We start from the raw sequence: 27,959 nt of genomic DNA, 5'->3' as shown, positions 1-27,959 counted from the left end.
GGAGGTAGAGCTTGCTCTGGGAAGAGGTAGTGCACTGTATGCATCCTGGATGCCAGAGGCGTAGGGTTCCTGCAGGACATTGGAACAGGGCAGTGGCTCTGGAAGCATGAGGACATAGAAACCAGCCATGCAATAGGGTCCAGGGGTCAGGGACCCATCTGGAGAACTGGGATGCCAGACCAAGACTCTTGTCCTTAGGGACAGGTAGGAGCAAGGCAGAAACCAAATCTTGTAATCAGTCTGGGCTGGCATGACAGGTGAGGCAGAACTGCAGTATTCCAATGGGGGACACGGAGACCCCTGGGACATAAGACCTAGGGGAAAGGTCCACATTCTAAGCTGGTCCGGCATCCAGCTACCTGGGTTCCGTCATTACCCTGACTGACAGAGGGTGGGTGCAGGGTTTGGGATGGAGGAGAGCCTACAGGAAGGGGTGGGGTGGTGAGGGGTTGAGCACGTGGTTCCAGCTGAGCACAGAGAGGCCAAGAAACAAGGAGCCAGGCAGGTGGACACTTCCTACTTGTTCCCTGCCCTCCTTCCTCCTGTCAATGGTTCATTGTTGCCCCTGCCCATGAAAGCAGGTGGGGTGCCCCCGATCTCCCTGGCCCTTGAGTTTCTCTTCTTTTCTGATATGGTATTTGTTTTGCCTCTAGGGGCCCAAAGGACCGCCAGGACACAAAGGAGAATTTGGCTTCCCCGGACGACCTGTAGGTGTCGGTGTTCCTCAGACTGGATGTGAGAAAGGATACGTGGGCCAGGCTGGCCGGTGGGCAGTGGGTTTACTAAGACATCTTCTGTGGGTTTCAGGGTCGCCCAGGACTGAATGGTCTCAAGGGCGCCAAAGGAGACCGAGGGGTCATGATGCCGGTAAGTGCCCCAACCCCTGCCCCAAGCCCACAGCACCCTGGGGACGGAGCCGCAAGGCCAGTGTCCAAACGAGGGATGAGAGAGTGCTGAATCCAGTGAGCAAGGCTTGCAGACAAAATGTTTAGGAATTTTTTTCTTTTTCCTCCACTGCCACTTCAAATATCCCCTAGCCCTGCCCTGTCCTCCAGCTCACTCTCAGGAGGGTTCCTGACACCAAAAGCACCTTAGTGGAGCATAAGCTTCCTCCTCGAGACCCAAGAGCGGGTGGGAGTCAGCGATCTGCATATAGTCAGTAGTTCTGGTTTCAAATCCCAGCTCTTCTACTCTAGGGTAACACCCCATCTTCCTTCTGTCACACAGTCCCAGGGATTTCGCCCACCAGCCAGGGCTCAGTACGTGCGTGTGAGTGCATAGCAGGTAGATCACCTTTGTAGGCGGGGCCTCACAAGATGCAGACACGGAGGGCATCCGCAGGGTCCAGGGTCTGTAATAAGGAAGCCAACACTTATTGAGCACCGACTGTGTCCCTGACACTGTAGAGAGTGCTTTGAAGGACAGTACCTCAGTCTTGGTAATAACTATCCTGAGAGACACGTAGTGGGGTCTTTGTTTCACACATGAGGTAATGGGCCTATTAAAGTTAAGTGACTCACCAAAGGTCACCCAGCTAAGAGGCAAGTGCAGTTCTGAGTCCATTGCTGCTGCTGTTTGCACCACACTCTCTCTGCTTAGTATGCCCAGACATTCAGAAAAGCAATTTTACTGAAGCATTGAAGGGCTGACTCACACTCATCACACCCACTGAAGCTCCTAGGTAAAGCAGACACTGATGCCTTCACTTAGGATGATCAGGGCAGCTTCCAAATTAACTAGACTCCTCACCCCACCACCCACCCCCCAGCCCCAACCCACCCTGCTGCAAGGTCCTGCTTGGGATCCATGTTTAGAGGAGCAAATGTTGCGTGGTATTAAGGCCAGGCTGACCTGGCTTGGAAAGTGACTGCTATCTAGCATTTATTTTTGCATTTCTGAGACACTCTCCCAGGTACCATGCCATGTGAAGGACCCCCACCCCACTTCCCCCTCCGTGCACTAGGGATGAATTGATAGAGAGGGGGTGGACTCAGTACCAGCAGAGCACTGCTCTGGGAGTCAGAATCTGGGTTCCAGTCTTGGTTCTGCCATAAGTTGCTGTGTGGCTTTGAGCAAATTACTTCCCCTCTCTGGGTCTCATTATTTCCATATGTAAACCAGAAATAATACGTGCTTCTCTGCTGTGTCACCCATGGGTCCTTGTGAAGACGCAATGAGTTCACGGGTTTAGATGTGCTCTGTAGAAGGGACTGGCCTCCTGTGGGAGAAGTTAGTCGGCTTTATGGGAAACCCCTTTCCTTGTGTCCCCCAAACCTGGGGACAGTATCCTGCACCTACCTCTGCACCCACAACAACCTGAATTCAGGAATGGCTGTTCTTTTCTCCCTTCAGGGCCCACCTGGCTTGCCTGGTCCTCCAGGCCCCCCTGGACCACCTGGAGCTGTGGTTAACATCAAAGGAGTAAGTTAGGGGTGGGGTGGGGGGAGAGACTTTCATTATAGATCAGGAAGTGGGCACCTGACTGGCCTAAACTAGAGTCAGGTGTCCTCCTGGCCTCACTTCTCTTGTTCTCACTTCCCACAGGCTGTCTTTCCAATACCAGCCCGACCACACTGCAAAACACCAGTAAGTAGCATATAGTCACTGCCATAAAGAGTGGGTTTGGCATAGAAAGCAACTCAGAGAAGACAAGCGGTCTTTGCCTTGAGCCCCTTCTGATGTCCTCTTAGATATCTTCTATCACCTACATATAGACCCTTACGTTACTAGAAGCTTCTAGATAACAGACTGTGGCAATGAAATATACTGGATCTTTTAAGAGTGCACACGCTCACAGTGTTTCTTTTAATTCAGTCAAAAAAGCAGTGTCTTTTGTTCTTGTAAGCATATTAGCTTCATGCTTGGAGCAGTATAATAAAGGAAAATAAACTCCTTGAAAATATAGATGGGGGGGGGAAAAGCAATTCTAACCAGTGCTCTTTGCATTGGGAACTTTGGGCTAAAAATCTGTAACTGACTGTATGCTCTCCTTTCCCAATTGTCATATTACTGCCCAGCACACAACCCTAAGAGGCAGTATTTTCTCTCCGTCTTTATAATGAGGCAGCAAACTGTGACTCAGACAAGCTCCCTGACTTGTCCAAGGTCACGGGACTGACTGAGCTGGGACCGTCACTCCGGTCCCCTGACCGCCAGTCAGCAGGTACTGGCACTGTGACTCCCAGGTGTCAGGCATGTGGCTGGTCGCCCAGCTGGGCAGTGGCACTGCCTCTGAGATCTCAGTGTTAGGAGTGTCCTGTTTCTGTGGGGAACCCCAGGGGGGTGGGCCTCTCCCTGTGCACAGACATTCGTCACAGCCCTGTGCACTGTCATCCTTTCGTTCATTCAACAAATACCGACTGCCCAGTATTCCATTAGGCCTTGGGGACACGGGTGAACTAGATAAGCATGCCCTCTGTTCTTAAGAGCTCGCAAATGACCATTTAGAAAGATGTGGGTTCATAATTGAATGCCTGTTGGGGGTAGTGATGAGGCTAGGGTCGGTCGGAGGCGCTAAAATGACTGTTTGGCTGAGTGTTCGCCTCATCATCGGTCCACATCTAAACTTTGAGGCATCTAAGTCTGCTGGCCAGAGCTGTCGAACTCTGGCCTGGAAGGCAGAACACAGGACCCACTTTTGTCAGGTGACCAAGAGGCCTGCTGGCTCCCAGATCTATGTGACGACAACAGCATCCAGGTCATGTTTGGGCTGATGGCCTGAAGGGAAACAAAAGATCAGTGCTGGAGGGACCCTCTGGAGAGATGACTGGCTGCACCCCACCTCCTGTCATATAGAAGGGGAGACTGCACCCCAGAGAGGCAAAGGGCCCCTCCGGGTCCTACCATGAGTTAGTGCCCAAAGGGGCACAGAAAACATGATTGTAGGCTTCACATAGACCAACCACGAGACAATGCTCAACACACTTGAGAGTATTGTGAGAAATACTACTGCAGTCACCATGACCTAGGACCCTTCACAGGAACCATGGCCTTGGGGGTCACGAGCTTACTTAAAAGAAGCCAAAGATGAGCTCACAGCATTTCTGGTGAGTTTTGTATTTCATGATGCTAGACATCCTGGAGGCTGGGTCATGGACCAGCTCTCAAAATGGACACTTGAAAAAGAAATGCTGCCTTCCACATCCAGCGTATCACAAGCCCCTTTGAATCTCAGCTCCTTTCTAAGCATCACAAGTTACAGCTCACTGCTGGAGTCGAGGAACTTTATCAGCCAAGCTGCAAGATACCAGTTTGGCACTGCTGCCTTCATCTTGCCTAGAAATGTTTTTCCTGGATGATTCCCATCCCTTCCCCTATCTTTTCTCGGTGACCCCTGAGCAGCTTGTGACCCTCCATCCAAAAGCATAGGGGAATCCTGGCGCCACATATCAACTAGGAAGAAGGTGAAGGTGGACTGTTAAAAGAAGGGCTGCAGCTGGCTCTGTTTTGATAGGTAAAGAAATGCAGGAATCTGGGAGCGAACTAGGAAGGAATGTTATCTAGAACAGCTCGGACTCCAGACCCCTGGCACTTAATGGGGAATCCAGAATAGCCCTCCCAACCTGATGCTATCTGCCCTTTATTACTTACCATGACCATCAGCTCCTGTTCATAATGCTCACCGTTGATTATGCAAAGCTAATGGCAGCTCAGCTTCCTGGCGGGGTACATCACTCACTCAGATGCTTCACCTCTCACATGAATCAATCTTAATAAGAAAGGAGGCTACGAATGCTCTTGGCTGACCAAACCATCACTGCTGTGTCTTGTTGTCTTAAAGCTTTGGGCTTCCCCTCTGTATGTGTTCACCCCAGCCCAGCTACCTGGGATGCCTGTGTATTGAGGGCTGCTGTGGAGCTCAGGGCTTTGGGGCGCTCCAGAGCCAAAGGAAAGCCTGACTGTGACCTTGATCCTCCCGCCACATGCCCCCAGGACAGGGGACAGTGGCTAACTGCGCATGCAAACACCAGGACAGGATTTGCAGTGTATGACCGTGCCTTTCTGTCTCGCCAGGTTGGTACCACTCATCCTGGGAATTCGGAACTCATCACCTTTCATGGTACACCCTCCCTTCTTCACCTTGTGTTTCTCTGGGACATTTCCAAACCCTCGTATCTTTGTGGACGGTGGTTTCTATTTGCCCAGTGCATAGCCTGGGTGGCCAGGAAGACCGGGCTGTATGTGATGGGAGCGGTGGCTGAGCCAAGGCTGTAGGACTGGGCACCGCTGTTAGGTTTTGTCTCCCATCTGTCTATTCTGCACATCTCGCTGACCCTCCCAGTTAGCAGGAAGCATTCCATTGGCCCATTTGTTCATCAGTTTGTTTATAAATATCCAGTGATACCTGCTCCTTGCGTGATGCTGTCCCACGCATTGGGCTGAGACAGACGAATCCTCTGCCGTTCCTGCCACCTAGGTCGGTCCTTAGACTCTGATAGGTGAAACTATCTTAAAAATCACTAGGTTGCAATATACCCCACCTCTAGGCTTGAGAGCATCAATGGGTTGATCTCACATCTCTTGGGAACCAGGAATTCAAAGATCTAGCGTCCTCTGCTTATCAAGATGGGGAAAGGGGATCACTTCTCTTTCTAAGTGCTGGACTCCCAGAAGGCTCCCTCTATTCCCCTCTCCCTTATAAAGATTTGGGGGAGAAAGGGATGACTGCGATGCCAGTTCTGCAGAAAGCGTGCTTTTCACAACTCCTGTGGGGAGTGGGATGCTGCCCATTGGCATTCTTCCAACTCTGTCAGTGGTGTATTGCACCTTCGTTGTCCTCGGAGCACCCCTGGGAGAACCTCTCCTCCCCTTACACCACCATGCTGCCATGCTACACAGGCATAGATGATGCATGGCTGGTATCTTAATGATGGCACTTATTCCATCCTGCCTCCCATTACCCTCCCTGTGTCTATCTCCCCAAGGACACTGAGTTTTCAAGGTCAGGAGCATGCTACACCTACCTCTGTCTTCCTCATCATTTACCAAAGGATTTTATACCTTCAATAAGCTTTTGTTTGTTGAGTGCACTTTGCTAAAGGGGCTCCATTTGAAAAACTTGTCTCAAAAAGGTTTGCTATAGAACAAAGGCGATTTTCCACTTTTTAAACAAATGTGTGTGTGTTTGGTGGCAGGTGTTAAAGGAGAAAAAGGATCCTGGGGTCTTCCCGGCTCAAAAGGAGAAAAAGGCGACCAAGGGGCCCAGGGACCACCAGGTATTCCAACTCTTATGTTAGATCTTGCCTTTGATTTCTGTTCCTGAGAAAGCCAGCTGAGGCAGAAAGTTAAGATAAATTACATAACCACCCTGGCCACAAGCTCCACAGAGTTCTAGAGAGACCCAGTCATGGATGATACATGTCCAAGATGGAACATTGTCAACACAGACCAGAAGTTCTGATTATTTTTGCTTCATATGCAAAATGAGGCCTAAAGAGGCCAGGGATATGCCCAGGATTCCGCGGTGTCTAGGATGGGGGGCCCGGACCAAGAATAAGATTTCAGCCTCCAAGCCGGGTACCCACTTTGTTAGCGAAACCAATGTGGGGTCACTTCCACTAGGAAATAATCATGGCTGCTAACTTGGAGGCTTTTACTTTTAAATCTGTGAGATTACGATTGTGAATTTTACAAAACATTTCTTTTTCAGGCCCTCCAGTGGATCCAACTTACCTGAGACATTTTCTGAACAGCTTGAAGGTGAGTATTTCTCTACTAAAATTGGGCCTATGTGTCCAAGTTCTTGGGCTTATGTCAGACACGGTTCACCCTACTCCTACTAAATGTTTTCTAAATGTTCTCTGCTTCCAGGGGGAGAATGGAGACAGGGGGTTCAAAGGAGAAAAAGGAGACTCCATCGACGACTTCTCTGTGTTTGGGCCTCCAGGCCTGCCAGGAAGTCCAGGCCTGGTCGTGAGTATTGACCCATCCCTGTCATCTTCCTCATTGAGTCACCACTTTCCCTGAAGCCCCCCAATGTGACTAGGCAGTTGGAGAGTCCAGGGTCAGTCACAGCACCACAAGCTGAGGCAGGGCTTGGGTATTGGCCTCTCTTCCCCGTACTTGTTTACTGATGGGGAGCTTGGCTGAAGCCCATAGAGGAAAGGGAGCTGGCCAAGGCCACGTGCTTTCAGATAACTTACAGGTCACTAACTGCGCTGCCTTATTCATGTCGATGGTGGGAAATTCACTCAACACAAAGAGTTATTAATAGTGCACACATCAGATAATGGAGGCAGAATGGAAGGTGGGAGGGATATTTTCAGAATGGCTATTTGATTCTTTTGAAATGTCATCAAAGAGGAAGCTCCTAGATAGGCTTGGTCTTCTTAGGCTGACAAGTTTCTCCAGGCCATAAAAGAGAAAATTGAGTTCTGCCTCTGACCAGATCATTGACTCTCAGGGACCATGAGAAACTCTGGTCCCAGAGCTTGCCGTGAGGATAGACCCAGCAAAGTCGGGAGACCAGGGTTCTACTTTCAGCTCTGCTGCTCGTTTGCATTGAGGCCTTGGGCAAGCCCTATCCTCAGTTGGGGCCTCAGTTTCTTTATCTGTGAACTGCAAGCTACACTAAATGATCTCTAAGGCCCCTTCTGAGTTCAGGGCTCTCTGGGATTCTCTGGAGTGTCATTCAACATAATAACTGGGCTGCTGCTCTTTAGATCACATCTGAGTTGTGCCCAAGATTAAGGACGATGACAATAGTTTGTATTTATTGACTTCCTACAAATGTCCTCATAAAAAGAATAGACAGAACTTCTAGTGGTTAATCGTGCTTTCTCTCTTCTGTTCCTGTGCCCTTGCCTTGACAGGGCCAGAAAGGGGAGACTATCGTTGGGCCTCGGGGACCCCCAGGTGCTCCTGGCCTGCCTGGACCACCTGGCTTTGGAAGACCTGGTTCTCCTGGGCCACCGGGACCCCCAGGGCCACCAGGACCTCCAGCTATCCTGGGAGCAGGTTAGTACTGTGTGTGGCACCCTCATTTATGCTGCCCCTGCTGTTATGCTCAAGGTCACCACGTATGGCTGGCATGTCAGAGCCACACCGTCTGACAGAGGGCTGTTTCCTGGATGGAGCTTTCCTTCCTTTTGTGGTAAAATTGAGATAATTCACATGCCATGAAATTCACCCATTTAAAATGTACAATTCAATGGTCTTTGATATACTCACAAGGTTATTCAGCCATTATTACTCTCTAAGTCCAGAACATTTTCATCACCTCAAAAAGAAGCCCTGTACCAATTAGTACCTTTTCCTCCTCCCCCCAGACTCTGGCAACTAATGATCTACTTTCTGTATCTATGGATTTGCCTGGTCTGGACATTTCGTATAAATGGGTTCATGTATTATTTGGCCTTTTTTATTTGGCTTCTTTCACGTGGTATAATTTTTTCAATGTTCATCATGTTGTAAAGTGTATCAGTATTTCATTCCTTTTTATGGCTGAGTAATATTTCATTGTATGGATCTATACCACATTTTGTTTATCCATTCATCAGTTGATAGACATTTGAGTTTCTGTACTCTTTGGCTTTTATGAATAATGCTGCTATGAGTGTTCATGAATAAGTTTTTGTGTGAATATATATTTTTACGTCTCTTAGGTCTTTAAATAGAGTGGAATTGCTGCATCATACAATGGTTACTCTATGTTTAACTCTTTGAGGAGCCATCAGACTGTTTTCCAAAGTGGTGCAACATTTTGCATTCCCACCAGCAGTGCACAAGAGTTCCAATTTTTCCTCTACACCAACACTTGTTCTTATTATATCTTTTTTATTCTAGCCAATCTAGTGCATATGAAGTGATATCTAATTGTGGGTCTGATTTGCATTTCCCTGAAGACTAATGATGTTGAGTATCTTTTCGTGTGTGGGTGGAAACTTCTTGGCTGTTTTGTCAATGCCTGAGGCCTGAGGGACATGAGGACCAGCATTGATTCTAACTCTCTATGCAAAAATGCCCTCACCTCTTGGTACCTCACTTCCTCAAACGAAAAATGGGTGAAATAGAAGAAAATCTCCATTTACTGAACATTTACCAACTGTCAGGCACTTTCCTGGTCACTGTATTCCATTATTTTATTAAATTCTTACCAAACCCTTCAAGGAAAGTATTAGCATCCCCATTTTCAGATGAGGAAAATGGGACCCAGAGACGTTTAGGGACCATTCCAAGGTCATACAGTTAATAAGCGACACCAACAGTGTTAGAACCCAGATCAGTGTAGCTCTGAAACCTGTGGTCTTTTCACTGTGCCCCTGGTAGAAACTAATACCAGCAGCAGTAATAGCTTGATTGCTGCATCATTTTTTGTTTGGGTTGGCATGAGCCAGGTGTGATGGAAGCACATCTGGGAAGAGACCTGCAGTCTCTGGAGCATCAGGAAGAACTTTCCACAGGAGGTGACTTTGGTGCCAGGGCTTTGACTTAGTCTTGGATCTTTTGACTGCAAGTGACAGAAATGTAACTCACACTAGCTCAAGCACAAGGGAAATGTATTGGATGGGAAGGAGGGGATGAGCAGTCAGTTTGTGGGAGGGGCAGACCTGCAGCAGGACCTCCGGTATAACCAGAATCAGGGATTCGACCTCTGCAAGGATTCTGTGGCCATCTCTTGTCTCAGCTCCTCTCTGCGTGCTAGCTTCATGCTTCTCCACCACAGACCGCATCCTCTGCGTGGTAGGAAGTCGGGTTACTGATAACTTGCAGTTTCTGTCATTAGCTAGAAACCTTGGTCGCCTTTCTTAGTTTTAGTTTGAAAACGTCCTGGGTTGGAGCACGTCCTGGGAAAGGGTTTTGGTTGAACTGTCTTTGTCCAGATGCCCAACCTTGAACCAGCCACCTGTGGCCAGGAGGTAAGAGCACATGAAGATATGGCAGCTCCTTCTAGAACCAAATGGTTATAGAGGTGAAGGGGGAAATCCCAAGAGAAGGTGAGGATACTGGTCCTGCAAAGAAAGAAGGTGCTGGGTTGATAAAACCATAGGTACCTACTCAACCTTGAGGGATGAGCCGGAATTGCAGGAGGTAGGAGGACATTACAGGGTGAGAACAGGATTCAGGGAGAATCTGTGGTGCATAGTCGACCTGCACAAGGGTCCCCAGGACTTCTTGCTCAATAGAACAGGATTGCCCCTCACATAAAGTATGGCAATTCAGAGTTCACAAAACACTCTCAAATCCATTATTCCATTTGATCTTCACAGCAACCTTGGGAGGGAGATGAAATACATACTACTATAAAACTCATTTCATGCATGAAGACACTGAAGCTCAGGGAGGTGAAGAGACTTGCTCAAGGTCACAAATACTAGTATGAGGCATAGCTGGGGTCCAAATCCAAGGCCTCTGGCCCTCTCTGCACTGGACATTCACCATCTGTATGGATTGTCAAGTCCTGTATCGGAACCGCAGACTTAGTTGCAATGACCTAGAAAGTCTGATACAGTAATTTTACTGGGACTTGTAAAAACATCTTTAACTCTGCAAGAGCTTTGCAAATTTGGTGGGGTGGGGGTGGGGGGGCACCAAGGATTAGAGAGGTAGAAGGAGAACAAAAGAATAACTGTAATAGTATTTCTTTATGTGTGCCTAAAGTCAGGGCTGTTTGTTGGGGAACCATAAACTCCTTGAGAATTCAAGGATGTGCCTCAGAGCTGTCATCTCATTAACATTTTATGTGGAATTGTGTGCATGAGCAAGTGCATTTTTCTGGGAAAGAGAGCAATAGCCTTGATTTGACTATTAAGAGCACCGTGACTCTTTAATAACTAAGAACCGCTGGCTAACTGCTATCCACTTTGCAAAGCATGTTCTAATTTGCATTTTCCTGAATTCTCACCACAGCCCTGTGATGAAAAAAAATGCCTGTTTTACATTTCACAGATGAGGAAACGGGTTCAGAGAGCTTGCTGTTTCCTCAAGATCACACGGCTGAGAATTGACAAATCGGGAACTTGAGGTCATGTCTCTTGACTCCATGGCCAAGGTTCCTGTCCCTTCACTGCCTTGCCCTCCTTCTGCAGCCTGTAACCTTCTCTTCCTCTTTCTGAGCCTGCTTCCTCTGTCTAGTAGTTACCTGCTTGCCTCTTGAGTGAAGTAAATTGAATACGTCAGGACTTTTTTGGATGCAAGGGACAGAAAACTCAACTCAGACTGACTTATACAAACAACAGCAACAAGAGGAACTTACTCACTTGTAAAACTGAAAAGTCCTAGGCAGGGCTACACTCAAGAAGCCCAGCTCTTCCCCAAGCCAGTCAATGTGGCTGAGTTCTATGCCGGGCTCACAGCATCCAAGATCCAGATGCAAGTAGTTGTGTTTTGTGGTACTATGATTGAGGTTGTGCACACTCCCCTCGGTGACCAGGTGACACCAGAGGCATTTTCCGAGTGTGTACTTTTCTGTAACTTCTCTTTTTTGCTTTGTCTTAGCTGTAGCCCTTCCAGGCCCACCCGGCCCTCCAGGACAGCCAGGGCTTCCGGGATCCCGAAATCTGGTCAGTATAGTTATCAATGCGTGTTCATCCTTCTGCTTTAGATGGGTTTATATAGTCCTTCAGCTGCATGTTTTTAGGGGCTGGCACACCTTTTATGTTGGCATTGGACCTCTATGACAATAGCATTGGTGCAATTCCACAAACAGAGGGTATTTATTATCTCTTTGGATGACTTATTAAGTAAAAAGATACAGAATATAAAATCATTTATGATGTAAGTTCTGCCCTTGTAATCCTTAATTGACTAAAGTGTAACCAGAACGAATCATATTATGTCAAAAAACGTAAGTACAAGAGTGTAAACAGTATCACACAGCAGGCCCTGTCCTGGTAATTGAGCCTTCTCTATTCTGCCAAAGGATGTCTCTTGTATATTCGTTACCCTGCAGGTCACTGGAGCAGGGTAGGGCACCCGAGGTTATGATGATGCACTGACAGAGGGACAAATACCTCACAAGGATGTCAGGAGTCTTAGGAATGCTCTGTGATCTTTGCTGGGTTTTAGTTGGAAAATTTGGCTGCCAAATGAAAGAACAGACCAGCAGATGATAGAATTTCGATATGTAGTGCCTTTGGGGGATTTCTAAGCCATTTTGAGGCACGCAGTCATTATCTGCAAGGCTAGGTGAAAATTAATTTTTCATAATATTTCTCAGTTAAAATGAAAAGTAAAAGCTCTCTTGGCTGATGTTTCTCTGAGACTTTGTGTTTTTCACACAAAGATTTTTGCGGCTCTTACGTCTGCTCCTGGGATAGGCCAAGATGGCCGTCTAACCTTTGGCAGTTTTCTAGACAGAGAAATTACTGACCCTCATTTGCTATCATGTATTTAATATTGTAACTACCCAGCTAGCCAAAAAAAAGGATTCCAGACCCAAGTAGAATTGTTCATTTGCTTGCATTTCTTATTCCAAATGAAAACAAATTTGAAACTCTTTAAGGAGCAGCATGAGATAACACATTTAGCAACGTCGGGGCTACTGAGCAGCTCACGAACATGGAAGCAGCAAAATCTACTGGTGATTTTGCGAATGCCAGCACCCAAGAAGACAACTCTGAATTCAGTTTTTCAATGTCTTTCTACTCACAGAATATTATCTTCTTGTTTTAATTTATCTGCTATGCTTCAGAGTTGTGTTCCAAAGTAATTCATGCTTTTGTTTGATCAAAAAGAATGTCTCTTGGTTATTGATGAAGTCGTACATCTCTGTCTGGCACAGTAAGCCTTTTCATTGGCTATCAGAGGATGGCTCATAGTGGACTTTACAAAGAGGCCAGTTTTTCAAATGTGCCACCGTTCTCATGGTAACTGCAGTGTTTGGAATTTTAAAATATCTGACAGGTTACAGCCTTTAGCAACATGGATGACATGCTGCAGAAAGCACATCTGGTTATTGAAGGGACGTTCATCTACCTGAGGGACAGCGCTGAGTTTTTCATTCGTGTCAGAGACGGTTGGAAAAAATTACAGGTAATTCTTAAACTTTGTTGAATAAACTGTCTCCAAATAACTTCTAAAAATAATATGCCTGTAAATGCTATTTTTCTGTTTTGAAAAATAGGCAAGCCGTGTCTAGTTGATGTTTCATTTTCAATGTACTGTTTTTCCTTAAAGCTGGGAGCACTGATCCCCATTCCTGCCGACAGCCCTCCACCCCCTGCGCTTTCCAGTAACGTGAGTAGTTTTCCTGGCTACATCGTGCTCCTTCATTCATCAGTAATTACTGAATCCCCCTTGGTATCCAACACCAAGTTCTCCAAACTCTGGACCGCCAGCTCTGCATGGTTCAGTATCTGGTGGAAACCCAGAAATGACCAAGTGCTAACAGAATGTTCTCACAATAGAGTGGAGAGAGAACTGCATCCAGAGGCTAGAGATCTATTCCCATGTCATAACTGAATCCTCTTGGGCAAGGGGCTTCCCCTCTCTTGGCCTCAGTTTATTCATCTGTGAAATCATGGTTGGTGTAAGAAATCTAGAAGAACCCTTTAATATTTGACACTCCGAGACTTCTTTGCCTGATAAGAATATCAGCAACTTACATTGTCCATGTTTTAAGCCTATAACGACCCTCTGAGGCAGGTACTGTCATCCACATTTTGCAGATGAGGATACTGAGATTCTAAAAAGGTGACTTTCTCTATTACGTGAATGAGTTGGCTATAAAAATCTACTTTCTTGGTTCATTGTTCTTTCTAAAAGACAAGAATATCATCTCCTTTGCTGAGGATCATTTTTTTCATTCACGCATGAAACTCTCTGTAGTTAAGAGGGACCCCAAAACAATAACAAACTATTTAAATTATCTTCTCAAGAAACATTGCACTTGCTCCTCAATGTACTTTGAAGAACAGATTGAATGAAATGAAAATATTCAGAACTGTTTGTTTTTCTTTTTTACATAACAGCCATATTCGCTTCAGTCTCCACTGACATCTCTTTCAAGTGCCAATTATGAGAGGCCCACAGTAAGTGAAATTCATGCATTTACTATGCAAATGCTGAATGTGTGTCGACTATGTGGTAGGCCCCATGTTAGGCACACAGTTCCTACCCTCAAGATGTGTATAAACTACTGAGAGGGGCAAACAAAAAATAGGTAATTACAATACAGTGTGGTAATTCATTTGGGTGAGGCATACACAGGGTGCTAGGGCTGTGAGGAAGGTCAAAGACATCTGCCTTCTTTAGATGAGGTGACCTCTAAACTAAGACCTAAAGGACAGTTAAGAGCAAGAAAGAGCCAGGTGGAAAGAAGAGAGTGGGATTTCCAGGCAGTGTGAATATGGAACAGAGGGAGGCAAAGGGAAGTGCTATACATTTCTATAATTGCAAGTATTTCAGTCTGGCTGAAAGAGTAGAGTCCAAGGCAGAAGAGAGAAGTTAGTCTGCAGAGGAAGTTAGTCTACAGATGGGAAGGGTTACTCATCAAGGGACTTCAAGTCAAGCTAAGGACTTTGACCTTTTCTAGTGAACAATGGGGAGCAATGAAGGATCTTATGCAAGAAAAGGGTATATAAGATTGGCATTTCAGAAATTACCTTGGGTACAGTGCACAAATGGATTGGAGGAGACAGGATCAGGGGCTCAAAGACAAGTTAAGTGACTACTATACTATATGAAGTAGATCACAGCAAACATGTAAAAAAAGAGCAGATTGGAGAGAAATGAAGGAGGCAAAAGTGACAAAGGATAATCAATGACATATTTGGTCATTATTGGATATGGGGCAATGAGGATGAGGGAAATCAGGAATGGTGCCCAGTTTTCTGCCTGGGTAACTGAGTAGTGATAGTTTCCTTTCCAGGGATCATTTTGTTGCTGGGATTAGAAACTTACACTCTATTTCTTCATTAGCTGAATGAAGATCTTTTTCAGGAACTTCATGGAACTCAATTACAGGAAGTAGGCAGATGCCATATGTTTGTTAATCTCCATCAAACTGGCTATCACCTTTCATCTGCCCCACCCTAGTGATTCCCTGAGACCACGCCCCACCCAACTTTTGGGCATACCCAAGCTGCTTCCAGTGGCTTTTCCCTATAAATGGCCTGTCTTGACTCATGCTGCGGACTTTCCCAAAATCTCTCAAAGGTTCACAAAACCCAAATAAGCAGCATCTGGCTTTGGCATGTTCTGTACCTCTGGCTGAGCAGCCTTAAGCCCAGCACTAGTGATAGCCTGTCTTGGTTCACAGCTTGGCCTCTCAAGGCACCTCCAAGCACAGTGCAGATAACAGCCATCTCTGTATTGCTTTGTGGCTTATAACAGGAGGCCCCAGCAGGGCACAGACTAAGGCTGAACTTCACCTGTAGCAGGTCCCCTCCCAGGAGGCCTTAGGGCTGGCAGGCCCAGTGGCCAGCTTTGGACTGGACTGGAGCATTACCCAATGACCTCCAAGGACAACACACCCAAAGGGCAGATTAGGCAGGCACAAGAGCCCTGCTAAAGCCAACCTTGCTCTGTAGGGTCAACCCCTGCCCAGAAGCTCCTCCACTGTAGTCATGGCCACTCCTTACAACCAATCAGCCTGATGGTGAAACCCTTCTATTGATGTGCAAACAGCACTCACATCTCAACTACAATGTGAGGGCACACACAGCCCACACAAGGGACACACCTGGAGCACCTGGCTCTGGTGACCAGGGAGACTGCACCACTGGGTCCACAGGACACCTACATAAGGAGACTCTACCAAGACTGGGAGGCATAGCAGCCTTACATAGAAACAAACAGAGGGAGCCAGACAAAATGCAGAGAAAAAGAAACATTCCCAAATGAAAGAACAGAACAGAGCTCCAGAAAAAGAACTAAACAAAATGGAAACAAGCAATCTACCTGATGCAGAGTTCCAAACACTGGTTATAAGGATGTTCAATGATTTCAGGGAGAACTTCAACAAAGAAATAGGAAACATAAAAATGGAAATAGAAAACATAAAAAAGAACCGGTCAGAAATAAAGACTACAATAACTGAAATGAAGAATAGAGGGAATCAACAGAAGAGTAGATGAAGTGTAGGATGGATCTAATCAATGATTTAGAAGATATGGTAGCAAAAAACACAATCAGAACAACAAAAAGAAAAAAGAATCCAAAAAATGAGAGTTTAAGGGGCCTCTGGGACAGCATCAAGCGTACCAACATTCACATCATAGTGGTACCAGAAAAAGAGAGAGAGAGAGCAAGGAATTGAAAACCTATTTGAAGAAGTAATGATGGAAAACTTCCCTAACCTAGCAAAGGAGATAGACATAGAAGCCCAGGAAGTGCAGGGAGTTCCAAACAAGATTAACCAAACAAGACCCACACCAAGACACCTAATAATTTAAATGCAAAAGGTTAAAGGCAAAGTGAGAATCTTAAACGCAGTAAAAGAAAAGCAATTAGTTACCTACAAAGGAGCTCCCATAAGACTATCAGCTGATTTCTCAATAGAAACTGTGCAGGCCAGAAGAAATTGACAGGAAATATTCAAAGTAATGAACAGTAGGGACCTACAACCAAGATTACTCTCTCCAGCAAAGCTATCATTTAGAATCAAAGGGCAGATAAAGAGCTTCCCAGACAAGAAAAAGCTAAAGGAATTTCTCACCCCCAAACCACTATTACAAAGAATGCTAAAGGGATTTCTTTAAGACAAAAATAAAATAAAAATAAAAAATATGAACAATAAAATGGCAATAACTACATATCTATCAAGAATTACTTTAAATGTAAATGGGTTAAATGCTCCAGTCAAAAGATAGGGTGGATGAATGGATAAGAAAACAAGACCCTTACATATGCTGCCTCCAAGAGACTCACTTCAGATCAAAAGACACACACAGACTGAAAGTAAAGGGATGGGGAAAAAATGTTTCATGAAAATGGAAACAAACTGAAAAAAAGCTGTGGTAGCAATACTTTTATCAGACAAAATAGACTTTAAAACAAAGGCTATATAACAAGAGACAAAGAAGGACCCAGTAATCCCACTTTTGGGTATTTATCCAAAGAAACCCAAAATGCTACTTTGAGGGGATGTATGCATCCATATGTTCGTTGCAACATTGTTTACAGTGGCCAAAATGTGGAGGCAGCCTGAGTGTCTGTCAATGGATGAATGGATAAAGTGTATATGGTACATATATACAATGGAATATTGCTTGGCCATGGAAGGGAATGGGTTCCTGCCATTTATGGCAACATGGGTGGACCTGGAGGGTATTGTGCTGATGGAGAATCAAAGAAAGATAGATGCAAAGTGATTTAACTTATATGTGGAATCTAAAGAATGAAATAAACAAACAAAGAAAACAGAAACAAACTCATAGATACAGAGAACATTTTGATGCCAGATGGGAGGGGGTTTGGAATGGGTGAAAAAGGGGAAGGGATTAAGAAGTACTAATTGGTTGTTACACAGTAGTCATTGGGGATGTAGGGTACAGCATAAGGAATATAGTGAATAAGATTGTAATAACTATGTGTAGTGTCAGATGGGTCCTAGATTTATTGGGGTGATGGATGGGAGGGGGTTGAGGGACAGGGTGAAAAAGGTGAAGGCATTAAGAGTACAAATTGGCAGTGACAAAATAGTCATGGAGATGTAAAGGAAGCATAGGGAATATAATCAATTATATGGCAATCACTATGTATAGTACCAGGTGGGTACTAGACTAGTCAGGGGAATCACTTCTTAAATAATATAAACGTCTCACCGCTATGCTGTACACCTGAAATTAATATAAAATAATATTGAATGTCAACTGTAATTGAAAATTTTAAAAAGGGGGAAAAAGGTGAAGGGGAATAAGAGGTTCAAATTTCCAGGTATAAAACAAGTAAGTCATGGGGATGTAATATTCAGCATGGGGAATACAGTCAGTAATATTGTGGTAGCATAGTGTGGTGTCAGATGGTGGCTGGACTTATCATGGTGATCATTTCTTTAGGTATATAAATGTTGAATAACTGTGGTGTACACCTGAAACTAATATAATATTGTATGTTAGCTATATTTTAATAATATCTTTTTAAAAAAAGAGTATGCAGTTACCCTCATCACAACAAATCGCAAAACAATGATAGATATCATTATAAAAATGTTCTTGCAATTAGAGACATAACAAATATGAGAACACAAAAGCTCCCAATCCTCCATTCAGAAACAGCCATCATTCTAGACATTTCTCGGTGTATCTCCTTAAAGAAGGAGAGACGGAGATGGGTGGGATTAGGAACATGATGGGAAGCCCTGCACTCACCTCTACACCTACGCCTGTCCTACGTGTCCCCTAACTGAGGGAAGCCATCCTCTGTGACTGCCCTTTGGTGTAGGCACCAGAAACCCACTTGTCAGAGGGTGATGAGACCATAGGGCCTCTTCCCATGGGTGTTGTAGGGCCCAGATACACAAGAGGAAGGAAGATGAGGGTGGGGTTGGTATAACCAGGTGGCAAGGGCATTAGGCAGCAGAATTTGGATGTGGGGCTAGATGTCTGGTGACATGGAAGTGGTCATGGTGAGTAAGCAGCGTGCTGAAGCCCCCTACGTATCCCAAGGGCTGGCAATGTAGGAACATAAAATGCTGCTACTGGGAGGGCAGCAGGGGAAGCCTCATGTCATTGAGGAGTGGGGCTGGGGTGGGCTGCTGGATCTCTGTCTAGCTAGTGATAAAGGCAGAACCAGCGATGGATACAAAGAAAGAAATTAGGGAAGCAGCAGTCTGTTCGAAATGGGATAGGAAAAGGGTGGTGAAATGGAGAGAGATATCCAAAGAAGTGCCAGGACTGCATGGGTCAGTCTGGGCACTGTAGTTTATGGCCAGCTGTGGACAACTGGCTGCACACTTGATAAGCAGAACGTCAAGATGCCGACACTTGGTGCTGGGGACACATAAAGGCTTGGTCCTGGGGACACTGAGACCTGAGTGGCAGCACAGAAATTAGGAGATAAGCACTGACCACCTCCTGCCTCACCACGTGAAGCTCATTTTATGTCCACTGGTTTAAGATACTTTAAAATATGCTTCTTTTCTGGAGACTTGAGCCCCGCTTCTGCACCAGCCCTCCCTGGCCCTATGCTGGTGAGATAAACGTTGCTCCCGAGATGAGATCAAGGAGGGAGGTGACTACTCCTTAATTGCAAATGTGTTCCAGAGGGTACAGCAGAAAGGGCTGGGAGACAAGGCTGGATTTGGGGAGCAAAAGTGTGGGAGAAAACAGAGTATGGAATGGCTTTTATTTGGATTGCTGACCAAGGTGGCAGGGGTGTGAGGCTAGAGTTACTGTATGGCCCCATGTTTCCGAAAGGGTCTCTCTCTGCAGTCCTAGTAATAACTGTCATGACCTTCTGCTTTCAATACCTTTTCCCTCTTGGCCCCTTAGGATCAGCCTTAGGGCTACTCGGGAGGTAGAAAAGGACAGGAGGCAGATAGCTTAGTGCAGCTCTGGAATCTAGGACCAACACCAGCTTAAAACCCTCCTGGCAACTGAACTAGACCCAGAAGTCTCCCACAAATGATGGGCAGGCTGGATTCAGATCTCTGAAGTGCAGTATTCTGTTTTGTTTTTCTCACATGTGGAAGAATTTTCCACCATTTAGAGCTGCTCAAAGAGCTGACACAGGGTGCTTTGGGAGACCTGAACTCTCCTTCACGGGAGATGACCAACCTGGGACTGGAATTCTGGTGGCAGGAAGAAGTCGAGTATGACAACCTCTAGTACACCTTCTATTCCAAGATGGCTGGGATCTCATTAGGAACGTGAGATGGTTACAGGGCTTGGGCCTTGCCTTTAACCGCAGTCTTTGCTCTCACTTTTTTTTTAGCTGCACTTGATTGCCCTGAACATGCCATTTTCCGGAGACATTCGAGCTGATTTTCAGTGCTTCCAGCAGGCCAGGGCTGCAGGGCTGTTGTCCACCTACCGAGCATTCTTGTCTTCCCATTTGCAAGATCTCTCCACAGTTGTGAGGAAAGCAGAGAGATACAGCCTTCCCATAGTGAATCTCAAGGTAAAAATAAATATTGCTCTCATTGCCTCCTGGCTGCGCTGGTCTCCACAGGGACTGGAGACAGTGGCCAATTCCTGACATCATCAGAAGTGTGCTGGTTCAAGGCCCAGCCTGTCCTTGATTGGCTGTGTGACTTTGAATGGATCATTTCCTTCTTTGTTCCTCAGTTTCCTAATATTTACAGTGGCCTTGCCAGCTTGGGTGGTATGACAAAGCAGACCGAAGGAATAATAACCTCTTCACTTACACAGTTTTTTCAATGTTTACAAAGTGCTTTATACCTATTATCTTAATAGATATTTCCAATAAAAAATGGGAGTTATTCTTTTCTCAGTTTGTCAGATGAGGAACCTGAGACTCAGAAGGAGAAAGGAGTTTGCTCAAAGTCACTACAAACTAGAATTACTTTCCTTGACCCCCACATGGGTCTGGGTTCTTGGTTCCACCAGAAGATGCCTTCTGTAGGGCATTGGCTGAGTGGCACCAGAGAACACCTGGTGAGCCCTGGTCCCAGAGCAGAGCCACTTTGTCCATCACCCTGGTTTGGTGCATCTCAGCTGCCAAAACCTGGTAGAAATGTATCTGCCCCCATTTGCTGGTAAAGCAGGACCATAGGATCCCTCAATGGTATAATTATACCATGGAAGTAGCCAACTCCTTTAAGGCTACAGAGGGACAGCTGTCTTACTGCTCTCACATACCCTGGATCTCAAAGGTACTTGGAGACCCTCTGGTCCCTGGGACCAGTACTCCAATTTGGAACCTTGTGTCTAGCACGTTCCACCCTGACCCTATACCCAGCATTTTCCATCTCCTCTCCCAAGGTTCTGTTCCACCACATTCACCCACTCAAATAATTTGTATTCTGGGAATGCACATAACTGAAGGAAACATGGCTCCTTCAGAAAAAGGAGTGAGAGATTCATCTCTCTGTCACCCGTAATGAGGATTGGCACAAAGTTGAAGCTCAACACATACATATGAAAATTTAAAAACAACAGTAGTAAAATAAAGACCTAAAACACACTTTTGATGGGGAGGAGCCCTTGTACATGTACCATGAGAGAAATTACCTCAAGAAATAAGACAGTAAAACCAAAAGCGTTCAAGAATGGATTACAAAATCAAGCCACACACATTTCCCGTGGGCCCACTCGGCCAGACTCTGGAGATGGAGTTGTTGGCTTCAGTGTGAGGTGATATCTGGGACTTAAAGAATGAGTAACATAGCTTGTCCTTTTGCAGGCTGATGGTATAACGATTGTAATGTGGCATTTTTGTCTCCATAGGGCCAAGTACTTTTCAATAATTGGGACTCCATTTTTTCCGGCCACGGAGGTCAGTTCAGTACACATGTTCCAATATACTCATTTGATGGCCGAGATGTGACGACAGATCCTTCTTGGTAAGTAGGGGTAGAAACCTCAAAGTATAGGGTATGATAGACAGCTGTAAGAGACATTCTAATCATGGGATGCATTTGTGAGCTGCCCCTGGGATGTTGCCAGCATAACGCCTCAGTGAGGCAGCTGAAAGCCGTGGAGAGAGCCCTGGCCTCGGAACCAGGAGACCTGAATTCAGTTCCTTAATATGGTTCCTCTGGCAAAGCACTTCTGCTCTCTGAGCCTCAGCTGCCTCACCTGTTAAATGGGCAAGATAATCATATCTATACCGTAGAATTGTTGTAAGAATAAAATGGTAAGTGTGAGAACCCCTAACATGCAGCAGGCACTTAATAAGCGTTAAGTAATGCTATTCTTAGTGATCCTTTAATCCTATGCTATGAGCTACACTCAAATTCTTTGCAAACTGTGTATGCTATTACAAATAGAACAACTCAGCAAACCTTTCCTCAGTGTCTACTCTATGCCAGGCCTGGAAGCCACAATAATAAACCAACACTGCCCCTGTCCTTATGGGGCTCACAGCCTACAGGGAAAGACAGACACAGACTAGCTACGATTCTAGATAGAACGTCGTAATTGTAAAATAGAGAAGCAGATAAGATGAAGCCCAGAGGAAATATTCATCATTACTTGGGGGTGAGAATCAAGAAGGCTTCCTGTAAGAGGAAGCATTTAATGGACTTTGAAAGATGAGAGGGATTCAATCTGAAAAGGAGAGACCGCTCCAGACTAAGGAACTTCATGAGCAAAGGTTCAGATTCACAAAAGCGGAGAGTGTGATTTGAGAACAAGAACAAGCTGGATATGGTTGGAACATAGTGTGTTCAGCTCGTTAGAAAGAGCAATGAAGATAGAGAGGTGATGTGGGGCCAGACCGTGGAGGGTTCAGGAGTTTGACTTGATTCACTAGACTTACGCTAATTTGTTTACCGAGATGTGCCACAAAGAAGAAAAAGTAACACGACAAAATTACTTTTTAGGCCCCAGAAGGTCGTTTGGCATGGCTCCAGCCCCCATGGAGTGCGTCTTGTGGATAAATACTGTGAAGCATGGCGAACCGCTGACCAGGCAGTCATGGGATTCGCCTCCCCCCTGAACACGGGGAAGATTCTGGACCAGAAAGCATATAGCTGCGCTAGTAGGCTAATTGTTCTCTGTATCGAAAACAGCTTCATGACAGACGCTAGGAAGTAATGACCTTCCCATGATCCTTAAGAGTCTTCCAATTTTTCTTACGTGAAGAGTTGACACTGAAATCTAAAATGTTTAAATGTTGTAAATATTAGTGTTTTTTTTTATTACACATTCGTCACACCAGCAACCAAAGAAAACGTACCTCAATACACTCAAAACCGAAGACACAAAGGACTCACCTCAGATCAAAGATAGAAACCTGATCCATATATTGGTGCTAGATTCTGCAGGAAACCCCACGCAGTGTGAACACATCCCATCGTGGTTAAGAGCAAGTTGAAAACAAAGGCTTTGGCGTTCTGCCCACTGCATCCTTCAGAAAGTAATTTCCTCCTTTTAACCATTGTTGTTGAGTGTAAGATGTCCTTCATGTTTTCTTAGAAAGTCAGTGTTTAGAAATGTTACCCCTTTCTAAGTTATATGCAGACCAAATGCTTTATTCTTTAATACACATCCATCATTTGCAACTGCTGTTCATACAGAGATAACAGAACTGCTCAAATGATCCTATTTGTAGTTTCTGATATTATCAGACTTTAATTTTTTTTCCCCTAAAATATTATTGCCATCGTGCTTTTTATATTTTTGCTAGGAGTTTTATATTTTTGCTACAATCATATTTTAGGATGGCATCTGTTTATGTCACTCTGACTTGCTGGAAAAATGTAAACTCCAAATTATCTGAAACTAGAAAAGAAATAGCACATAATTACTACCTTTCCCTTGGTAGCCCTTCCACCCACCCCTCACCCTAATTTTATGACTTCCATTTGGCAACTCTTGAAGTATAACTGCGATTAAACAAACAGGTTCATGGGGATGAATTTTCTGAGACACCTATATCTTCATGCTGTATACTTTGATTTTTTTTTCCCATGTAAGTGAACATAAAAACATCTTTTCCAGGCACTTTCTTCTGTTTGACTTTTTTCCATAGTTCGTTTATTCTCCACCACTGATGTAGAAGTGGCCCTGGGGTGGGTTTGCTAACCTTGTCACTGCTACTTGTGTCCTCGGGGAATGATCAGAGAACAGGAAGATTTTCCCATCATGCTCATCTGCTCCTGCGTGTTGTCTCCTACTTGGTTGGGACAGCATGGGAGAAAACCCCCAGTGCAGGAAATAGGATGAATTGTGTCTCAATGCGTGACTTCGGATAAGTCTGCCTTTTTCTCTCAAAAAGGTTGGGATTAAATAAGCATAATATCAGCTCCCAGTTATTAAACATCAGACTTATTATGAGCCCCATTTACCTTTCCTCATAACCTTGCAAGGTAGGTATTTCTATCTCCACTTTACAAATGAAAAACAAAAGTTGAGGCTCAGGAAGTCACTCGTTCCAGGTCACACAGCTGGTGAGTGATGGGGCTGGTTTCAGACTCAGGGCCTGTCTCACTCGGTGCTCAGGATCTTTTCAAGGAACCATCGTGCAAGGTAGCTTATCCACTGCCTCCCAGCTTTGCGTCTGAGACGCCCTGCCTATCAGCTGTACCCTGCAGGACAAACAGGATCGCCAGGCAAGTGGCATGCCAGGATATTTCCTTCCATTTAGCTGGGCTAGCTCAGAAACTCAGCAAAGTGAAGCCACTTGAATAGTCCTTGAGGTAGGAAGGAAACTGAGGACAAAAAATAAAAATAAAAACATGCAGACATCCCAGAACCTCCACTTAGGGACTTCCTAGATGGAGGAGTGGTGAGAATCTTTCTAATGAGTCATGAAATGAAGACAGTTATAGGCTGGAAAGCCCCAGAGGCGGATCGCTGAGGAACAGTGAGTGACTGGCTGGTCGGGGTGTGCCCGGCCTGGACAGAAACTGAGGGGGGAGGGGAGTGTAAGACTCCTGAGGTCCTGAAGTGAAGACAACATCCATTTTGGTCAGAGCCCAGCATGGCCCTGGGTCACAGAGGGGCAGGCTGGAATGGGGGTTCAAGGAGAGCCCAAAGGAGGACAGACCCCTTTTGCTAACCCCAGGAAGGAATATTGAGGTTCATGTCCTGACTTCCTAGTCTTCCGTGCACTAGAGGAGTGTAGACCCAACTAGCCCTCCCAGAAGAGTCCCTGAATCAATCAATCCCAGCCCCACTCAGACTCGGAGAATGACAGTTAAAATTCTGGGCCTGGCATTCAGGACCCTTCATTGAACATCAGCTTTCCTGTCACTTGCTGAGCCGCAGAGGCCGCTCTGCCAGGCTATTGTGCATACGCTGGCCCGTCTCGGGACAGCCTCAACCACTCTAGGTCTATCTAGAGTGGCTCTTTTGCTAGTGGTCAGGGCAGACTCTGCTTCTTCTGTGACATCCCCCATTTCCCTGAACCTGCCTATCTTTCGTCATGCTTTCTCCTCTGAACACCTGGTATGTTTAACACCTGGATCTTGTGACACAATTGAAACACAAGAGCTGAAAGGTCTCTAAGCCCTCACCCTACTCCTGAATGTACCTCAAGGCTGGGAAGCAGACTAACGCCCTCAGACATAATAAGGGAGGAAGATATGCCACAAGTTCATCTTCACAGCGTGAGAGGACCTTGGGTACTTGCTGAGTCCAAGGTCTGAAGCCTGCAGCATCCAAGGTCCCCTGTCCAGAAGCAGAACCAGGAGGACAGAAGCAGCTGTCCCATATCAACCTGGATCAAGGTCAGGCCCCGTGAGGAGGCAGACTGTGAAGGGCACAAAGGAGCAAAGGGAGTGAGGAGAGGTGGGCGTGGGGGAGACAGAGCGTGAAGGAGAAGGTCCAGGAGAATCCTCTCGCCAACCTGGAGGTGGCCACGTGGTTGTGCCTGAAGAAAAGTCACAAGAGCCACCCTCATTTCCTGCACCCTCTGGGCTATATGTGGCTTGCACTATGTTGCTTGAGCCTGTAGGGAGTAAAAGCAGGAGACAGCACGGAATTCAGGGAACTGTTAGCAATCCAGGACACCTGTATATTAGTCAGTAAGGGAAACACAAGTCAAATTCATAAACAATAACAGCAAAAAAGAATGTGTTGGCTCATTAAACCAAGTAGGACAGAGGATACAAGAGACTCACTTTGCGTTCTCTCTCTCTCTCTCTCTCTCTCTCTCTCTCTCTCTCTCTCTCTCTACCTCACTCTGTCTCCCTCCCTCTCTCTCCTTCTCGCTCCCTCTCTTTGTCTTCTGCTATCCTCTGTATATGGCTTCCTTCCCTCCAACCAAGGACAAGATCCCTTCGTGTGGCAGTGGCTGTTCACAGAGGGTTCCAGGCTTGCATTACTCCACCACCCCAGAGAATAGCCAAAGAGGAAAGAGAAGACTTCCTCTCCCTTCTGAGATTATATTAAATCCTGGGAAGTACTCTGATTCATGCCACATGTGCTGTGCGCCTATGACAGTGATTGGCCGCCCCACCCAAGATGTGTGCAGAAGGAATAATTCCTCCACCCAAAATAGTAGGAGGTTGGCAGGAGCCAACAGGAAGTGGAGAAGACCAAAAAAAGAAAAAAGAAAAGGATTCCAGCTCATAGCAGCAGGAAAGGGCTGAGTGTGGGGGATGTGGTGAATGACAGGTGAGGTCATGCTGCCCTTGAATTCTGGGATAAGGTGTTTGGACTTTATCCTGCAACTGGTGGGACACCTGGGAAGATTTTAAAAGATGAGAGATGGAATCAGACAGCCTGTGACCCACACGACTGTGTCAGCAGGAACTGGAAGCGAAGGTACGCTCGGAACTGCTCGGGGAAACGCTCCTGGTGACATATGCAATTGCTGACAGCACTCAAAAGAGCTATCAATCCCTTTCAGTACAGATTTTCATAGTTATAAATATCAACAGATATTTGATTTGACAAATCTCCTTAGCCATCTTGAGGAGATGAAGCAGTCTCAAAAGGGGAACCGGCAGATCAATCAGAGTAAGTAGCTTTTATTAAAAAGAATTATTACAGAAAACAGGAGCTTACTTTTTAAAAATTCAAATTTGTATTTCAGTGAAATGTCAGAGGTTAAGAGAAGCATGACGTGGAATCCTAGGAGAACAAGAAACCATCGTTGGAAATAAAATACCTGATTGTGTGAACCTCAAGATAAAATAGAACAGCAGCATAGAGATATTGTTGAAAACTGATTTAGTGAATTATCAGGTAAACTCATAAGAATTAATATGGTCCTCTCAGAACACAGACAAAAAGATTCATGAGATCAAAAAAAATGAAGAAGGGGGATAGATATAATGTCCCAATATTTATATAACTAGTCACAGAAGAAGAAAGAAGAATGGATAGAAGTGAAGTATCGATTAACAAATAATGAAAAAAAATTTCCTGAGCTGAAAGAATTTTATCTGTGGATTGAAGTGGTTCACTGAATCCTGGGCAGAATTGTTGCAAAAAATCCACCTAAGGACATATCTGGTAAAATTTCTGAATTTCAAGGATAATGTAAGAATCCTATAAACTTTCATACAGAAAGAGATTCAGTCTGGCATTGGAGTGCTCATCTGCAATATTAAAAATTAGAAGACATGGAACAATGTGTAAATAATCCTGTGGATTAAGAATTATTAAAATTTTACAGCCAGCTAAACTGAGAACAAAAGAGAGGTACTTTCAGAAATGTCAAGACTCAAAATTATAACATCAGGTACACTTTCTGAGAAACAAACTTTGTGGAACAATTATAACAAAATAAAGATGAACAGGTAATCAAGATCTTACAAAGTAGAGGGTGTTGTACTAGAAATATACTAGAAATCTCATGAGAAACAAAGGATAATTTATAGTTATGTTTAATCAATATTTCACAATGTGTAATATGTGTACCACATATGGATTGAGGTGATTTTTCTTTAATAGTTATACATAAAGGGTCCCAAAAAAATGTATACATGTTTTAAGAAAGGAAAAAAACTATTAAAATTGTAAAACTCAATATATACCAATAACAAAAGAATACAAGCCACATTTGACTTCTGCAATTACAAGAGGTTTCAAAGTGGTTACTACCATCAGTATCCAGACACTTCTGATTACAGCGAACTACTGTTTGAACAACGTTGACCAAAGTGTCCAGTTGTGTAACATTTTTTTTTGGCATCCCGGGTATTTATTTTCATATGTGGTAGAAATACATAGGTAGCACCAAATCCATAACTTTACATTTATTTTCATTCAACATGAAGCTTGACTGAGTATTCAAGTTTTTAAAAGTGTGTTGGTTTAAAGAAAAATATTAGGTAACTAATTGTACAAATGGCATATTGCTAAGATGGTAAGCAAATGAATGAGTTTGGGGAAACATTCGACTAAATAATTATTGATAATGTGATTGTAAAATACGTTGCAGACTTCACCAACTTGTGATGATAAAATAGGTTCATGTTTCTTTTAAAACCTACATTGCAA

The 27,959-nt window shown here is 45.0% G+C and overlaps 1 protein-coding gene across 3 annotated transcripts in view; it reads left to right on the top strand.

The window, feature by feature from the left end:
- The window catches only part of COL15A1 (collagen type XV alpha 1 chain), a 97,466-nt gene extending 73,952 nt beyond the window's left edge, over nucleotides 1–23,514 (top strand). For all 3 annotated transcript variants that reach the window (XM_074330765.2, XM_019729215.3, XM_074330763.2), the window contains exons 26-41: nucleotides 654–707; nucleotides 808–867; nucleotides 2,353–2,421; nucleotides 2,545–2,586; nucleotides 5,014–5,059; nucleotides 6,135–6,215; nucleotides 6,650–6,699; nucleotides 6,811–6,912; nucleotides 7,812–7,956; nucleotides 11,437–11,501; nucleotides 12,844–12,972; nucleotides 13,117–13,176; nucleotides 13,911–13,970; nucleotides 19,816–20,001; nucleotides 21,291–21,406; nucleotides 22,388–23,514. In XM_074330765.2, coding sequence (XP_074186866.2) covers nucleotides 654–707; nucleotides 808–867; nucleotides 2,353–2,421; nucleotides 2,545–2,586; nucleotides 5,014–5,059; nucleotides 6,135–6,215; nucleotides 6,650–6,699; nucleotides 6,811–6,912; nucleotides 7,812–7,956; nucleotides 11,437–11,501; nucleotides 12,844–12,972; nucleotides 13,117–13,176; nucleotides 13,911–13,970; nucleotides 19,816–20,001; nucleotides 21,291–21,406; nucleotides 22,388–22,601 — 1,479 coding nt within the window. In that variant the 3' untranslated portion in view covers nucleotides 22,602–23,514. The remainder of the gene's footprint in view (nucleotides 1–653; nucleotides 708–807; nucleotides 868–2,352; nucleotides 2,422–2,544; nucleotides 2,587–5,013; nucleotides 5,060–6,134; nucleotides 6,216–6,649; nucleotides 6,700–6,810; nucleotides 6,913–7,811; nucleotides 7,957–11,436; nucleotides 11,502–12,843; nucleotides 12,973–13,116; nucleotides 13,177–13,910; nucleotides 13,971–19,815; nucleotides 20,002–21,290; nucleotides 21,407–22,387) is intronic.
- The last annotated feature ends 4,445 nt before the right edge of the window (nucleotides 23,515–27,959 follow it).

Source organism: Rhinolophus sinicus, chromosome 16 (genome assembly GCF_057876585.1).
Source record: "Rhinolophus sinicus isolate RSI-liver-muscle chromosome 16, RSI-T2T, whole genome shotgun sequence".
Taxonomy (NCBI): domain Eukaryota; kingdom Metazoa; phylum Chordata; class Mammalia; order Chiroptera; family Rhinolophidae; genus Rhinolophus; species Rhinolophus sinicus.
Note: the sequence above shows the minus strand (reverse complement) of the source record. Positions and strands in the feature narration are given on the sequence as shown.